This window comes from Podarcis filfolensis (genome assembly GCF_964270895.1).
Source record: "Podarcis filfolensis genome assembly, chromosome: 7".
In the NCBI taxonomy this organism is placed as follows: domain Eukaryota; kingdom Metazoa; phylum Chordata; class Lepidosauria; order Squamata; family Lacertidae; genus Podarcis; species Podarcis filfolensis.
In genome coordinates, this window is record NC_139603.1 from 27,808,041 (window position 1) to 27,826,104 (window position 18,064).

General features: G+C 44.7%; 1 protein-coding gene across 4 annotated transcripts in view; it reads left to right on the forward strand.

Annotated features, from left to right (window-relative positions):
- FARS2 (phenylalanyl-tRNA synthetase 2, mitochondrial) overlaps positions 1-18,064 on the forward strand; it is a 214,550-nt gene that overhangs the window by 33,597 nt on the left and 162,889 nt on the right. For 2 of the 4 annotated variants that reach the window (XM_083623952.1, XM_083623953.1), the window contains 2 exons: positions 8,052-8,259; positions 8,651-9,283. The exons of 1 other annotated variant lie outside the window; for it this stretch is intronic. In XM_083623952.1, the coding sequence (XP_083480078.1) occupies positions 8,242-8,259; positions 8,651-9,283 (651 nt within the window). In that variant the 5' untranslated portion in view covers positions 8,052-8,241. The remainder of the gene's footprint in view (positions 1-8,051; positions 8,260-8,650; positions 9,284-18,064) is intronic. One more of the 4 variants, XM_083623954.1, reaches the window with a different exon arrangement.

An 18,064-nucleotide genomic window follows, 5' to 3' on the forward strand; every position in this document is an offset into this window, starting at 1 on the left:
TGCATCTAGTCTGAATCTGTCGAAACCCCCTTTTTTGGTATGGGTCAAATCGAGACCCAAATAACAACGGTTAATATTGGTGTGAACAAGAGTTTATTGTAAAATGCATTGATTTGCTTTTGTACAAATCCCCCACCCTTTTTAAATTTTCCTGCCAGTTCTTTCTTTCTAAAGGTAGAGGAGCTCAGGAGCCCATTTCAGAAAGCCCCTGGATTATCATGTCTGGCTTTCTTGTGTCTTAAGTTGCTTGCTGGTTTGTACAACGGCCAGGCTTCCTTGCATAATTTCCTTGACAAATGGCTTGCTTATTAATATTTCAGCCCTTCTCTTGCCAACTGGTAGAAGCAGTGTGCCTCTAGGCTGCAAAATAGAGTTCCTTCTTCCGAAGCACTCTAACCTTTTCTTTTAAACGCTTTGTAAGAACCCGTGACAGATAAATGGCGCAGTTCGAACTCGAGATGACTCCTTTTCTTCTTCTTTTTTTTCTTTTACACAACTGAATGTGCGTTTGCTAAGTACAGCCGGAAGGTACTGTGTGGCTGAAACAAAAGCGCACCAGCAGCTCTGCACACACCTTTCATGGCGCCTTGCCCCTCCTGACCTGAAAGCTGTCAATTTAATTCGGTTGTGAATCCAAAATCCGTTTGGAAACTTGCACGTCCTCTCCCCTTTCTGGATTGGTTGTGGAAATGTACATAACGTTAACTGACACGGCTTGCAGTTTTCCCAGTACAGTGGTACCTCAGGTTACATACGCTTCAGGTTACAGACTCCGCTAACCCAGAAATAGCGCTTCAGGTTAAGAACTTTGCGTCAGGATGAGAACAGAAATCGTGCTCCAGCGGCAGCAGCAGAAGGCCCCATTAGCTAAAGTGGTGCTTCAGGTTAAGAACAGTTTCAGGTTAAGAACGGACCTCCAGAACGAATTAAGTACTTAACCTGAGGTACCACTGTATAAACACCATTTTGTGCTGGGGTTGAGCAAACAGCAACCACAAACCCACAAGAGCTGCCTGATTGGATCAGAACCAAGAGAAGCCAATGAGATGCTCCTGGAAATTCACATGCAGGTGTCTTGCTTCCCCAAGGCAGGGAGGCAGGTGTTTGGAGAAGAGCTGCTGCTTTGAGAATGAAGCAGCTCTCAGACTGCAAGCCTGTACATTAGCCAGAGGCATTACCCTTTTCTGGCTGTCCATCAGGGCCTGATCTGAGCAAGTGTTTCCCCCTCATCCCAAGTAGCCTCATATGCAGCTAGTTGGGCACTTTGGCAGCACCAGCGTTCTGGCCTGGCTCCCCACCTCCTCTGCCCTGGGCAAGGTGAGGGATGGGGAGTTGTCTGAGACGAAGGCAACTGGCATGGGGACTTCCAGTCCTGGGGCAAGGATATCCAAAGCCGATGGCTCCTCAGGGTCATTATCGGTATGGAGGTCTGTTGGAAGGTCCTCTTGCTCCTCAGTTGAGGAGACCTCAGGTTGCAGCTCTGGGCAGGGCTGAACCATGACCGCAGAATGCAGTGTTGGGGACCATCTCCTGCTGACTGCTCCTGGTATCTGGTACACACAGGTATACAGGGTACCTCGGGTTACATACGCTTCAGGTTACAGACTCCCCTAACCCAGAGATAGTACCTCAGGTTAAGAACTTTGCTTCAGGATGAGAACAGAAATCGCACAGCGGCGGCGCAGCTGCAGCAGGAGGCCCCATTAGCTAAAGTGGTGCTTCAGGTTAAGAACAGTTTCAGGTTAAGAACGGACCTCCGGAACGAATTAAGTATGTAACCAGAGGTACCACTGTATTGCCTCTGAACATGGAGGTTTCCTTAAAATAAAGAACAATAATAGTATCTAGAAATTTTACACAGTAAAGGTAAAGGACCCCTGACAGTTAAGTCCAGTCGCGAACGTCTCCGGGGTTGCGGCACTCATCTCACTTTACTGGCTGAGGGAGCTGGTGTTTGTCCGCACACAGTCTTTCCAAGTCATGCGGTCAGCATGACTAAGTCGCTTCTGGCGAAACCAGAGCAGCACACGGAAACACCGTTTACCTTCCTTCCGGAGCGGTACCTATTTATCTACTTGCACTTTGACGTGAAGAAGAAGAGTTTGGATTTGATATCCCGCTTTATCACTACCCGAAGGAGTCTCAAAGCGGCTAACATTCTCCTTTGCCTTCCTCCCCCACAACAAACACTCTGTGAGGTGAGTGAGGCTGAGAGACTTCAGAGAAGTGTGACTAGCCCAAGGTCACCCAGCAGCTGCATGTGGAGGAGCGGAGACGCGAACCCGGTTCCCCAGATTACGAGACTACCGCTCTTAACCACTACACCACATGTGCTTTCGAACTGCTAGGTTGGCAGGAGCTGGGACCAAGCAATGGGAGCTCACCCTGTCGCGGGGATTCGAACCGTCGACCTTCCAATCAGCAAGCCCAAGGCTCAGTGGTTTAGACCACAGCGCCACCCGCGTCCCTAACCATCTGGTGTATGATGGTTATCATTATAGCATAACCTTCTTAGTTGTAAGATTCTTTCCTGATCTTTCTGAATAATAATTCAGTGAGGTAAGCCATTATTGCTCACGCTTCATAGACAAGGAACTAAAGCTGAGAAACAGCAGTTTTCCTAAGGGGACTCAGCAAATCTGTGTCTGTTGCGGTGGGTTGGACTGGATGACCCTTATGGTCCCTTCCAACTCTACAGTTCAATGATTTCTATGAATATTGTTTCTTTCTATTCTCTCTCTCACTTGCACACACACAAAAATACATATTATTTATTGTGTATTTAAAAAGCTTTACTTAGAAAGATGTGATGGCTCATTATCTTATTAAGGAAAATGGCTCCCAGTTTTCTTGTTTCATATTAAAGTTTCCACAGTGTTGCCAGTGATGCTGTCATGATTAATATATTGCTTGTGGAATGCAGGCAGCTAGTCAGCCTGCAACATTCTGAGACGCCGTTAGAAATTGCAAAAAGGCATAACTTGCGTATTCTTTGCAAACTTGTGACTGTAGAAATGCTTACAGAACTATTGGTACTGAGTACATGGACCCCTCCCCCAACTCCTCCCCCCCTCCCCTCCCCTCCCTTCCCCTTCCCTCATTCTTCACAACCACATTATCCTACTTTGTGCCCAGGGATATTAAGCGAATACATCATTTTGGCATATCTGGGGAGATTTGCAGATTTTTTCCCAAATAGAAGAGGCTCTGCGGTTCTGCAGCCTAAGTGTGAGTGTAATGCAAAGGACTAGTTAGATTAAAATAATGTGTTGCATTTTCCAGTACATGTGAAAATGTGGGCAGTTGTAAAATACTGTATCTCTGTTTCACAAACACAGTTTATATCAGAGTGTTTCTTTTGCCTGTCTGCAAACACTGATCTGGAAAGTTGTTTTAAATAATTATTTTTGTTCAGTTTTGATAATAACAGCGCAAACAAACAAACAAATATGATCCCTTGGTAACAAATTTGGTGCCACAGCAGGAAATTTGCAAAAAAACCTGTCATGTTATCCTTGTACAGTAAAGAAAATGATTATTAACACTTTTAGCTTTGCTTTGTTTTCTTATATGTATCATATATGTTTCTTAGTACATGATATGTTGTGTGTGAAACTTGCAAATACCCTCTCCACAAAGCAGTATGTAAAAAGGCTCCACTCATATTAGCATAGGTCAAGAAAGAACCCAAAACACTTTCAGATTTGCCTGTTTTGGCATTTTTCTTTTGCACTTCATATGTATATGCCAAACATTCGGAAAGAGCCATGCCCCAATTTTTATCTAACCAGCCATTCAGAGTAAAATTGGATGTTATCCAATGGCTAGCCACCTCTGGGCAAGCAGTAAAGAGAGAAGCTCTCTGTGTACTATTGCAGGGTTATCCAGTTTAAGGGTGCGAGAGCTGTGTCAGGGGGTGTATTTGCCCAGTGATGATCAAAGGTTTTGCAAAAGCAACCTCTCAGAAAGGTTTGACTAATTTGCAACCCCCACCATAAATGATAAAGACCACCTTTTCCACCACAGCCTCACCAGTGTTCCACTGAGATAGCCAAATTTATTATGTGTGATTGAAGTGGCGTCCAATGCCATCTGTGAATCGCTTTCAATGCAGCCTCTTGAATACGAGCTGAAATGAACTTGTACGGTGGATTCTGCCACATTGCATCCCAAGCATCAGCAGGGATTCCCCTCCTAAAGCTAACTCCCATACCGTTTTAGCACTCATGGGAGTGCCAGCCATCTCTACAGTAAGCTCATTATAAACAACAGAGACCATCGCTTTCATATTATAGCCAGGCTGAATACATGATTATTCATACCACTCTTAATGCTCGTCTGACATATGCCTCGCTTCTGTGTAGAGTGCTGGATCTGCAATACTTGAAGCCAAGATGGGTGAAAGGCTCTCAAGATATGGGTGATCTATTGCAGTCTTAAAGGGTTACCATTCTTAAATAAATCTGTCAGCCTACAGTGGCTTGCATCTTCCCAACCTGGGAAGTGAAGGAATTTATCAACCTGCTCGATTTCCTTATATTCCAGATTTGGAACTCACAGTGACTCTAAAGGTGGCAGTCTTTTTGGCCTATTTAGTCCAACCTTCCATAGAAAAGGGATTTTCTATGGTCAGAAGCACTGTTATGTTCAACTTATGGAATGGCATGTAGGCCTGATGGATTAGAGTGGTTGGGGAAACCCAGCCAGATGGGTGGGGTATAAATAAATTGTTGTTGTTGTTGTTGTTGTTGTTGTTGTTGTTGTTGTTGTTGTAATTTTCTGCTTGCAGCCATGGAACTGAAAGACCCCTTATATAACAACTGTTTTAAATTACAAGCCTGATAATAGGTCAACAAAGGAGGATAACTAAGACCTCGTTTCATCTTATGCCTAAACATAGTTTTCTTAATAAGTCTGTTCCATTTGTCCAAATTAGCAAACCGTTCCAAAATCTCTTGCTACCTCTTGAACCACCCATCAGAACCATGTCAGTTTCACTGCCGACAACTCAAGTTTTTGGACTTGTTTGGTGTTTTAAGTTTCCAATGATCTTGATGACATCCCCTTTGAATCCTTACCCTTGGAAATGCAAACAGGGAGATTTATCCTATCACTGAAATGATCTTTTCGGTCTAGGAGAGCTGTAGATTTATGCCTCCGTGTTGCCTGCCTACAGACCACGCACCCCCAACTGGAAAGTCTTAATAAATGGAAGGAGTCCAGCTATTCTGCATCATTTTTTTATAAAACAGTCTATGAATGCAGTGCTGACTACAAATTCCTAGATGCAAAACGTACTTATTCTTTTGATTCTAGAAATTTCGCTTTGGTTCCTGGCTCTGGTTGGTAGATCTTGGAATCTTAGTAAAAAACAAAGTAGATTCAACAAGTCTGATATCTGCCCCCTCCACAGTATTTTGTGGGTGCTGATTGTAAAACTTGCTCTGCACTTTGTCTTGGTTTGTTGAGGGTCATGCCAATTATTTAGATAACTTGACTGTTCCCAAATGCCAGCTGGTGGCATTTTTCTAGGACTAGATGGCTCTTTGCAGGGGTGGGGGTATTTCTTATAATAAATATCTGTCCTGTGGGGATGAATGGGTAGGGGGGAAATGGTTTTTTAAATGTATATTTTATAGAGATGAACAAAATTGATTATTCACTCCTACTTTATCAAAATACCCAGGAGAGACTTTTGAGTGGTATTTGGCCTTTTTTTTATTGATTGAGACAAACAACACAGTAAAGGAAATTAACTGTCACATTTCTGTTTTCTCCTGCAAAGATTCATAAAAGGATTTTGCCAGTTCAGGTGTGGTTTGGCTTTCTCCCACTGTTTCTATATATGTATTTTATTTGAATTTGTGTCAGAAACACAGCGTTCTTGGTATTCTGCCTTGTTTTTAACCGTTCCGTGACTGTATAATAAATTTTGATTGATTGATAGTTTTGTATTCTGCACAGCTTCTGCTCCCAAGTGTACCAGTTTACTTGAGCACCTCAATTTTTGCTTACAATAGCTAGCCCATGCTCCTTTGCATGGTTCAGAGGATGGGGGCAGTCCTGGAAAACCGAAGTACTGTATTTATGTGACTCTAATGCACCATCAAATCTAATGCACACCTCAATTTTCAAAACATTAAAACCAAAAAAGTATTTGCTGGCGAATGTAAATGCGCCATCAAATCTAATGCACGCTCTAATTTTCATGACATAATTTGGCCAGAAAGGTGCACATTACATTTTAGTAAATAAGGTAGATAATTCGAATTAGCCTCTTCTTCCCAGAAATAACTAATGGTAATAGTTAATGCACATTAGCGCCTTTCTTAGAACCACCATTTTTAAAAGTTCTGATGTCTCTGGGCTACGCATAGCCTGTGAATTGTATGTTACTTTTTCCTAATTTATGTCCCATTTTAACCAGAGATGATTTAAGCAAAGTATATCATCAACTATAGCATTTACAACCTTATGCTCAGACAAGTTTGTATGCTGGAGGAAAAAAAAGTTCCTAGTTGAGTTGCTAAACAGCTTGGTAAATGCCCAATCTTGGTAATTTTACCATATGTCTATTACCGGTATTTTGTTTTTAGCATATGTTACACTGGTAGAACTTCTCTTGCGCAACAGAAGTTTGTCAGATCACTAAAAGAAGGCAGCCTTACTTTCCTCATATGTTCCACAGCATTTCAGGGTTGTTAGGGATTTTCTGTCCATTAAGTATTTTTTGGACAGAAGGGAGAAATGAACGGCTTTAAGGGATTTGGGCCCAACCTGTCAATTTACAAAAAATTGTATATCAAATAGTCCATCTGGAGCCCATCAGCAATGATTTCCAAGAAAGAGTGCTAATGAAACATAGGAATTTGGGAGATGCTTACCATTTATAGTAGTAGTTTTAGTTAATTGAGAAAAAGAATCTTGGTGCAAAACCCAGAGAACCCATCTGACTTGGCCCAGGAGGTTGTGGGGCTCCGCAGATGCCCAGTGATGCCTCTAGGGCTCTCTCTAGACATTTTGCTGTCTGGGGTAAAGGACACTGTGATGCTGACTAGACTTGCAGGTGAATCTCCTTTGAACACCAGTGATGGAATAGCCTCCTCCATTGCACCTAAGGCAGACACCCAGATTACTGGGGGCAGGAGAGGATGTATGGGAGCAGAGGGAAATGGCTGGCAGGGGTAGGGAGTCAAGAGGAACAGCCAGGAGCTACTGCTCCAATCCATTCGCCTTCTGAGGCGATGGCCTCATACTGCCTAACATTAGCACTGGCCCTAGATGTCTCCCTCTTGACACCTGGCCTATCTAATCCTGCAAATTTGCCATATTTGAGGCCTGATTCACTTATAATCCTCTTCATGAGGAAGAAGAAGAAGAAGAAGAAGAAGAGTTTGGATTTGATATCCCGCTTTATCACTACCCTAAGGAGTCTCAAAGCGGCTAACATTCTCCTTTCCCTTCCTCCCCTACAACAAACACTCTGTGAGGTGAGTGGGGCTGAGAGACTTCAAAGAAGTGTGACTGGCCCAAGGTCACCCAGCAGCTGCATGTGGAGGAGTGGAGATGCGAACCCGGTTCCCCAGATTACGTGACTACCGTTCTTAACCACTACACCACACTGGCTATGTGTGAGGGACTATGTGGAGCTGGATAGGCTTCTGCTGCCGCCATTTGTAATCTTCTAGCAACTAGTTGTAGCATTTGCCTTCTCCTGCACGGGCAGGTGAGTTCCTGGAATGTTTCTCATCCACCATCTAGTCAGCAGAAGGCAAGAGGTTGAGTGAGGCAGACTTCAGATTAGCTCCCTGGCTCTCAGTCTGAGTTTTGTGTAGGGTGGGTAGACAAGGTGTGAGCTTGTGGCTTTTTGTTCATTATACAGTTTGGTGAAGTAGGCAGTAGAGAGTACAAATGGGATGACTCCGTTTTTACTGCAGCTTTGCATCCCAATCAGCCATTATGGAAAGCTTTGTGAAGAAATTACAAATGTTTTTGATCATGGTCTTTGTTACTCAACATTCACGTTATTTACCTCTTTCTCCTTCCCATAGTAATTGGCTGGCAATCTCCTGCAGAGAGACAGAAGAATCCACATAAATTATCGTTGAATCGCTTCTCGTGTATGAGAATTATTGGCCGCATTTTCAAAGACTGTATCTGGAATACAATCAGTCAACGTCTATTGGGCATATCTTGTTTATCAAAACTATTTGAGAGGCACGCATCTTCTGATGTTCCAAAATGGTGCTGTTTGTCCAGGTAGGTGTTTTGCTTTCACTTGCTTTAATTGGGAAGTTAAAATGAACATATTTCTTGGTCCATTTAGAACAGTGCTATTTAACATATCTGGTAGCCTCTGCTCCCCAAAGTCCTGGGAAGACTCTTTCCCAACCCACTTGCCCAAACAACAACAACAACAACAACAATAACAACAACAGGGTTTCCCCCACTCTGTCTCTGGACCACTGCTAGTTTTTGTTGCACTCCCAAAGCATTAATATTTTTTTTACATTATAGAACTGTGATGGAATAATTTCATCAGCTTTTCTTTGTGACTGAGTAGACTAAAACTCATATATTTCATATCGAAGGTTGTGTGTGTACTGCAAGCGGAAATCATTATTTGCATTTGATTTTCTACTTCCTCCAGCATATGAAAACCCCTGCAATGGCTGCATCCAGAAACTTAATGCAAATACTTGGCTGTGGCAGAATGGTTCCATCATGGGGACTTCTGGGAAGAAGACCTTCCAGTTTCAGTCCTGCATGGTGCCGGCGAATATCTTCAGGTTTTGCTGCCAGCACCTCCATAACAGACGCAGTGGAAGTTCTTGGCAAATCTTATCTCCCAGATGACTACACCAACGTCACAAAGAAGATTCTTTCCAAGGTGGGGGAAAACTTGCACAACCAAAGGCATCACCCTTTGTGGCTGATGAAAGAGCGTGTGAAAGACCACTTCTACAAGCAGTATATTGGGCGTTTTGGGACGCCACTCTTCTCTGTGTACGATGATATGCCTCCGGTGGTCACCGTTGAGCAGAATTTTGACAGGCTGCTCATTCCAAAAGACCACCCTAGCAGGAAGAAAGGGGATAACTACTACCTGAATCGTACCCACATCCTAAGAGCCCACACATCTGCCCACCAGTGGGACTTGATGCACTCGGGACTCGATGCCTTTCTGGTTGTGGGAGATGTTTACCGTCGAGATCAGATCGATAGCACCCACTATCCAGTCTTCCACCAGCTAGAAGGTGTCCGGCTCTTCTCCGACCACGAGGTAAGAAAGGGTCTAGTCAACATGGTGTCCTCCCTGATGTTGTTGGCTTCTGGTTCACATCGGCCCCACCCAGCCCAGTGAATGATTAGGAATGATGGGAGTTGTTGTTAACAATACTTGAAGGGCACCATGTTAGCTGTTCCCATCATGGCACCTTCAACAGGTTCAGGAGGATCGATAGTATTTGTTTACAGTGGTACCTCGAGTTAAAAACTTAATTCGTTCTGGAGGTCCGTTCTTAACCTGAAACTGTTCTTAACCTGAGGTACCACTTTAGCTAATGGGGCCTCCTGCCGCCGCCACGCAATTTCTGTTCTCATCCCGAAGCAAAGTTCTTAACCTGAGGTACTATTTCTGGGTTAGCGGAGTCTGTAACCTGAAGCGTCTGTAACCCGAAGTACCACTGTACTTCATTTCTACTGTCCCCTTCCTCCCAAAGGAGCCCAGGACAGCAAACATTAAAAATGTTGAAACAATAATACAGTGGTGCCTCGCAAGACGAAATTAATTCGTTCCGCAAGTTTTTTCTTCTTGCGAGTTTTTTGTCTTGCGAAGCACGGTTTCCCATAGGAATGCATTGAAGATCAATTAATGCGTTCCTATGGAGACCGCCTTCAGACCAGGTCCGGGGACAGCCTTCTGAATGCTGGCGGTGGGAAGAAAAGCCCTTCTCCCGCCGCCAGCCTTCAGAAGAGTTCCCGCAGGGCTGCCTAGGCTGCGGATAGCAGCCTGCTGCCCAGCGCGAGGGGCGCTCTGAAGCAGAGCGCCCCTCGCGCGGGGCAGACATTCGCAGCTTGGGGAGCCCTGCAGGACTTCCCCGCAGGGCTCTCCAAGCTGCGGATAGCAGCCTGCTGCCCCGCGCGAGGGGCGCTCTGCTTCAGAGCGCCCCTCGCGCGGGGCAGACATTTGCAGCTTGGGGAGCCCTGCAGGACTTCCCCGCAGGGCTCTCCAAGCTGCGGATAGCAGCCTGCTGCCCCACACGAGGGGCACTCTTAAGCAGAGCGCCCCTCGCGCGGGGCAGACATCTGCAGTTTAGGGAGCTCTGCAGGAGTTCCCAGCAGGGCTCTCCAAGCTTCGGATAGGGGTAGCAGGCTGCTATCCGCAAGCTGCGGATAGGGGCAGCAGGCTGCTATCCGCAGCTTGGAGAGCCCTGCGGGGAACTCCCGCAGGGCTCCCCAAGCTGCGCAAGTCTGCCCGGCGCAGGGGCAGCAGGCTGCTATCCGCAGCCTAGGCAGCCCTGCGGGAACTCTTCTGAAGGCTGGCGGGGGAGAAGGGCTTTTCTTCCCACCGCCAGCCTTCAGAACAGCCTTCTGAATGTTGGCGGTGGGGAGGAAAACCTTCCTCCCACCGCAAGCCTTCAGGACAGGTCCGGGAACAGAGGAGAAGGCGCGCTGCGCTTCCCCGCTGTCCCCGGAGATTTCCCTATGGGCTTTCGTCTTGCGAAGCAAGCCCATAGGGAAATTCGTCTTGCGAAGCCACTAAAAAACCGGAAAACCCTTTCGTCTTGCGGGTTTTTCGTTTAGCGAGGCATTCGTCTTGCAGGGCACCGCTGTATATGGGTCAATCACAGGACAGACACCTGCAGAAGCAGTTCCCCATTGTTTTAGGGGCTGACATGATACCAAGCCTTATCGGAGTACAGGGGGAATTCATGATGGTCACCCAGCTCTGCTAAGCTACATGGAGTCTTGTACCTCTTTTACAATGGCGCTTTGTCTTAGCTCATTTAAGGCCTTGTCAGCATTTCTGCTTCTCACACAGAAAAGCATTTCTGCTCTCAAGATGGGCATTCAGGCCTGTCTCCATCATGAGCCAGTCTCTTGACCAGAGTTTTCTTCGATTCCACTCTGCGGCTTCTGGGCTAATCACATTCATTGCACGGACAGAGGTCCCCCCCACCCCCAGTTGAGCTCATTAACTTCTGTTACAACAAAATGGCAACAAACCATATCTTTGTTTATCACTGGAAAGCAAAAATGTTTGGGTTTGTGCGGCTCAGAATATTAGTCATTCTCATTTTTAAAAGAGCATATGTCTCCTAAAAAATGCCTATCTCATTGCCAGCAGGAAAGTTATAAGTGCTCTAGGTAACATAAATTGCAAAACAGAATAAAGTATGTCTTTCTTGCTGGTTTATGGGATCTCTGCACCATATAACATAAATCTTTATATTTTTAACCACTCTAGAACAGTGTCAGTAGGATTTCAAATCTGAAGTGTAGTCTCAAAAATTGTAGGCGTATACCTTGTGTTAACTCCCTCAAAATATTATATAGGAGGGCCTTTCGGTGAAAAATTATAATGGCTAAAAACATGGACATTACGTGGAAATATGTTAGCTTAATCCTGTAGTATGTTAGTCCTCCGTTTTGAAGGGTTGTGAGTCCTCTGTTTGAAGGTGTCCTTTATTTGAGGACTGTCCAGTTCAAGATAGTAAACCATAAAAGTTTAAAGACAATGAACCATAAAATGGGGAAGCAGCAGCCTGAAAGTTGACCGTCAGCTGAACAGAAGCACAATGTCTTCCCCACTAGGGTGAGATGTATTGTATTCCTGCTTAAATTACAACAATTCTTTCTAAGTTTGTGCCTGTACATATAAATGACCATATGCAAACTGGTATTCTTGTTTGTCCTTACTTGGGGTGTGTGATGTAGATTTTTTTTGGCAATGCCTAACAGGCCCCCTTCGAATTGGCTTTCATTTCATAGTGGCTGATGCATAATCATTACTTGTGTGCATAAGGAAGGCAATCCCTTAGCATCTGATATCAATCTTTATAATGCCCTAGAAAGGAACAGAAGCAAGGTGTGAATACAGTTTATTGAGTACAGTTTTCACCCTTTTCTGTTCTCAGTGGATTGGATTCCATTATACGAGGGCACAAATGTTTGGACTCTTCTCAAAGTGGGTGGGTGTGGATCAGATGCACTAGAACTATTATGGGATTGGAGCAATATACCTCATTTCCCTAGGACTTCTCACAACACTCTCTGCCTTGTAGATTCCACCCCCCTCACATTGTGAAGATTGCAGCCATTAAACTTGTTTTTACAGGAAGCCAATAATCAGAAGGTCTCCAAACGCATGTCATGCTTGATCCAGTTATTCTAAACAAATGCTCGGATTCAGAGAACCACAGAACTTAGTTTCATGGGACTGGGACGCGGGGAGCAGCAGAACCACTTGCTCCATGGCAGAATGTCTTATGTGTGTGTGTGTGTGTTTGTGCGCAAATGGAGGCTACTTTCAAAACTGAGTTGCAATGGTGGAATAAAAAATCTTGCTCAGGGTGCGACCAAGCCACCTGCTGGCTTAAAGCAAGTTTTTGGATCTAGTTCTGTAATCAGAGCTGAGTAAGCGTTCCTGAGTAATGCAAAGAGTATAGTGGTTCCTTTGGTTGCGAACGGGATCCGTTCCAGAGGCCCGTTCACAACATGAGCAGAATGCAACCTGTGTCTGCGCATCTGCGTGTGCGCGGGTCGCGATTTGCCTCTTCTGCTCATGTGCATGACGGCATTTTGCGCATCTGCTCATGCGCGAGCAGCGAAACCCAGAAGTAACCCTTTCCAGTACTTCTCGGTCGCCGCAGGACACAACCTGAAAATGCTCAACCTGAAGCAAACGTAACATGAGGTATGACTGTATTCCTATTTCTCCACACTCTGGGCATCTTAGTTTCTTTGCCATTTCTATACCATCAACTTTAAAAGTATAAATTAGAGACACATTTCACCTCTGTATTAATTATACTACGAGTAAATTCTAGACGAGAGAGAACTTTCTTGGCACAGAAGAGAGTGGGAAGTGGTTAGATATTCAGTTGGGTTGGCTGCTGAGTGATGAACTGCTGAGCCTTGCATAGAAAACGGTTGTGTTCTTCAGCACGGCTTATGATGTAGTTAGTTTCTTGCAGGAAAACGAAGCTTTTATTTTCTTTTTAACTTTTTTTTTAACAGACCAGAACATACATTTTTTTATATTTTTTTGCTTTTGGCTCGATTCAGCACACCAGTACTAAATGGGCACCACAGGACTGCACTATCCTCATAGTTTATATCTAGAAAGTGTCCGCAGCGTCTGTCATTTTGTTTTGTTACAGAATGTAATAGGGAGATGATTTTTCTCGAGAGAGTGACTGAGATGTTATTGCTGAATGCTAACGTCTGATGTATTCTGCGGCAGTTTTGCTAAGCACTCAGCCAGGCAAATACGTTTCTGGGAGGGTTACATGGAGCTTTCTTTGCATAACATTATGTTGCTTTCTTTCATGAGCTGAGAAGTAAATGTAGAGATATTTAACTTGTGACAAACTTCTTCGTGAGAGTAAAATATGCAGAAAACATCTTTTTAAATATGTGTGTGTACACGTATGTGTGTTCTTGAAATATGTCCCTGAAGTGCATCTGTTAGTTTTCCGGCTGTTCCTACCCTGAAGGCTTGTATATCTTTTATACATAGGGAGATGTTCCACTTGGGAATATATGAAGGGACCATAAGACCAAACGAAAAACACCAGCACAAGGACTGTTTGCCGAACTTCGGAGCATCTGCTCTGGTGCTTCAAAGACCTTGGGTGGCAGGTGGGGCTGTGGTCTAAACCACTGAGCCTCCTGGGCTTGCTGATCAGAAGGTTGGCGTTTCGAATCCCCACAATGGGGTGAGCTCCCGTTGCTCAGTCCCTGCTCCTGCCAGTTCGAAAGTACACCAGTGCAAGTAGATAAATAGGTACCACTGTGGCAGGAAGGTAAACGGTGTTCCATGCGCTCTGGTTTCTGTCACGGTGTTCTGTTGTGCCAGAAGCGGTTTAGTCATGCTGGCCACATGACCTGGAAAGCTGGCTGTGGACAAACACTGGCTCACTCAGCCTGAAAGCAAGTTGGGCGCCACAACCCCATAGTCACCTTTGACTGGACTTAACCGTCCAGGGGTCCTTTACTTTGACCTTTACCTCTAACACTTATCCTTTGAGAAGGAGGACAGTTGCTTTTTATGCTGTGTAGGTTGTGCCTTCTACACACAGGAAGGATATTGCAAAGCCCTGTACAATTTGTTCCTCCCCCAGCTTCCAATATGCTTCCTCCCCCAGCACTTCTGGTTTAATACTAAAATATGATAATGTTCTTTTCTCTGATCTTGTGTAACCTCTGTTTTACTTTATTTGTGCAAGTGATGCTTCTGCAAAGGAGTGATGAAGAGTTCAAAAATGTGGGAGTATGTTAGTGGAAAGGAATGAAATATACTGTATTAGCCTTGCATGTTTTTCTCTCCCAGTGGATCTGTAATAAGTTGGCCAGCTTTTTGTGTCAAATATCCCAGCACCTCAAACTGGGCGACTCTGAAATGGTTCAGAGTTGTTTTTCCACTGTGGAAGGAGCTAGCTTCTTCCCTCATCCCCAGCCAGGCTGGGCTTAAGGACACAGTGACTCTGAATTTCTGCAGTGGCATTTCCTTTCTGATTTTTCGACATGCTGCACTCCCAGGAATGTGCAAAATGCCCATCTGAATATTGCATATTCTGCAAAAATAAATCTGTTTCTGGACATGTACATTTTTGTCCCTGACTGTATGTCTTTCTGTTTTGACAGTTGACAAGCAAAACAGCATTTTGGGCAGGAGAGTCGAGTTTTGACTGGTTACCAACCCCAGCAGTAGCTGATGGGATGCTGGGGCATGGGGTACACTTGACCTGCAATCATTGCATCACTGCTGCTTACTGGGAGAGGCGAGGTCAGCGCAGTGCAGACACACTGGCAGAGCCCGTGTGGCATTCCTGTTGGTGGGTTTGCACTGCATTGACCTCACTGCTACGTCTCCTCTCCCCATTTACCTTCCAGTAAGCAGCAGCAATGCAGGTCAGGTGAGCACTGCCTTAAGACTCCATCAGCTACTGATCCCTTGCAATAACTTCAGCCTGCAAGTTATATGTGCCTTACTGAATTTCTAGTGAATGTTGTGTTTTTCCTTTTTGCAAAAGGCACTTCAGCAGCAGCAGGAACTGAAGTCACATGTAGAAGAGTAGGGGAGTACATTTGGAGGGTACACAGTTCCCTGCCTGCCTGACACAGACCTTCCAGTTCTGCCAGAAGAGTTTGTATGGAAACAATGTCTTTAAAACTTGACTGTAAAAATCATCTCACATTTTTTTTAAGGTGTGCCACTTTTAAATTTAACGTGGTGTTCTCTCCGCCAGAGGGAGCTAATGCAAATTGAAAGTGTCTATTTCAGCAGTGAGAGTCAATTAGCAAAAGTGAAAACATGCATATTGTGGACAGCTTGAGGCATATGTTTCAGATGATGCCAACCTTTGTGTAATCTTCTGGGAAGCTCGTCTGAGGGGATGTGGGAGAACCCTTCTGATAATTCAGCTTCCTGTTGCTGGCTGCCTTCAGCATCTGATTATTTAGAGGAAGATGCAGAGTTGCCACCTCAGAAGTGCACACTGGTGTTTACATAATAAAGATGCTTAAGATGAACAAAGTGAAACACGTATCTGTTGATTGACATGTCGCTGTTTCCATTGCTGTAACATGGGAAGAGGCGTAACTTGGTCTAGATCCAGAAACTACCAAAGCTAAGTATACACTGAAGGGAAGCAAGGAGGAAATGCATTCCCTTTAAGGTTAGGAAGAGATGCAAAAAGATGGAGGTGAAGCGGGCAACAGACTACTGGAGTCTGGCATTTCCTTACCCATCCTCAGATACAGGCCTGGTTTATTCGTCACAGTGCACCATGATTTCAAATAAACCATAGTTTACTGTGAACTAGCAGCATGTTGCTCAGGCATGTCAGTTTCACAACTTCCAAGGAGGGAAGCAAACCACAGAGTGGCTGGCTTAGCACGACTTGCAAACCAAGAAAACTACAAGCGGTAATCCAGGAGCAAACTTTAGTTTCCATTCATAGTTTATGTGGAAAGAAACAAACCAGAAGTGCTGGTTTGCAAATCATGCTTTCCATGGTTTGTTTCTCTACTCGGGAAGGGGAGGCGTGAAGTTGCACTTTGCATTTATTGTGGTTTATTTCAGAATATGACTTATTGTGACATGAGAATGGGGACCAGAAACTGCCAAAGCAACAAACATGCATTCTACTTTGTTCAGCTAGAAAGTTGCTGATGTTGGAGTAGCTAAATGCTTTCCCTTTTCTACCTGAGATAGGTTTGCCCCCTTTTGGAGTGCCAGAGCATGTGTGTGTTTCATAGCTGTTCAAGAAACATGGTTTCAGCAAGTGAAGCTGTTCTTAGCGCATGGGCTCTCTTCAGATATCACAGCCCCATCATAGTGAGCAGGCTTCGGGTTTGTGGGCTCCTTTCAGCTCCCTCCCCCCTTGGTCCCATTCCCACATCCACTGTTTGTGATCCTTGTAACTTGCCATGATGTCTGATTGTGTCAAATTTGTTGTTGTTGTTGTTTAGTCGTTTAGTCGTGTCCAGCTCTTCGTGACCCCACGGACCAGAGCACGCCAGGCACTCCTGTCTTCCACTGCCTCCCGCAGTTTGGTCAAACTCATGCTGGTGGCTTCAAGAACACTATCCAACCATCTCGTCCTCTGTCGTTCCCTCCTCCTTGTGCCCTCCATCTTTCCCAACATCAGGGTCTTTCCCAGGGAGTCTTCTCTTCTCATGAGGTGGCCAAAGTATTGGAGCCTCAGCTTCAGGATCTGTCCTTCCAGTGAGCACTCAGGGCGGATTTCCTTCAGAATGGATAGGTTTGATCTTCTTGCAGTCCATGGGACTCTCAAGAGTCTCCTCCAGCACCATAATTCAAAAGCATCAATTCTTCAACGATCAGCCTTCTTTATGGTCCAGCTGTCACTTCCATACATCACTACTGGGAAAACCATAGCTTTAAATATACGGACCTCAGCGTGAGGGAAGGAAGTGAAGCACAGTGGGATGGGGAAGTGGGTGTCTTTAGCTTTGCCCATGATTGCCGCAGAATCAGTGATCATCACATGATGTAATTTCTACTTGTCACCTGTCTATTAAGTGCTTTTGAGTCCTGCCAGAAAAAATGGTTGCCGGCCTTGTTCACACTTCTCTAAGGGCCAATCTTCTTCTTCTTGTTGTTGACTGGCTAAATGATTCTGGTTTGTTTGTTTGTCTGTTTGTTTTTGCTTTCATTCTGCTCTTGAGTAAAGGCTGTTCTCCATCTCTGCCACCTTCCACATTTTTTCCATCAGCATTTCAGCCTCAGAATCACGCCTGAGTGGAGGCCGCCAGCGCTTATACTTTGAGGCTCAGCGTAAACAGCAGACAGAAAAATATAAGTGGGGCCCCCTTTAATTTCCTAGGAGTGTCATGTCTTTAAGATCCACACACCAAAATTGTCAATATGGCTTGATAACTGAAAATTCAATATGCATTTCTTTGAAGAAGTGTGGATGATAGTTGATTGTGTAACAAATGTTTCTGTATATCAGTGAAATAAATGTAGGGAAGTATGAAATTAATACCCATCAGTGTGTTAATCATAGACTGATAACATTTTTAATTTGTGTATCCTGCTCCCCTTTTGAAAACCAGCTTCATTATGTAGCTTCACTATCTAAATATGTTGGCTGGATTCATGCAATATAAACAAGCTCAGCTTTTCCCACCTCGTAGCTTGTGGACTGAAGGGCCCAATGATTACACCAAGAGGTGATGTGACGTGCTGTCTAAAATAATTTGTGTTGTTTTCTTCCCAAACTAAAACTCCCGACTGTAAGCAGCCCAGGGTACTCCATTATTAACGCATTGACTTTAGTATCCACTCATTGACTGACAGTGCAGGGGC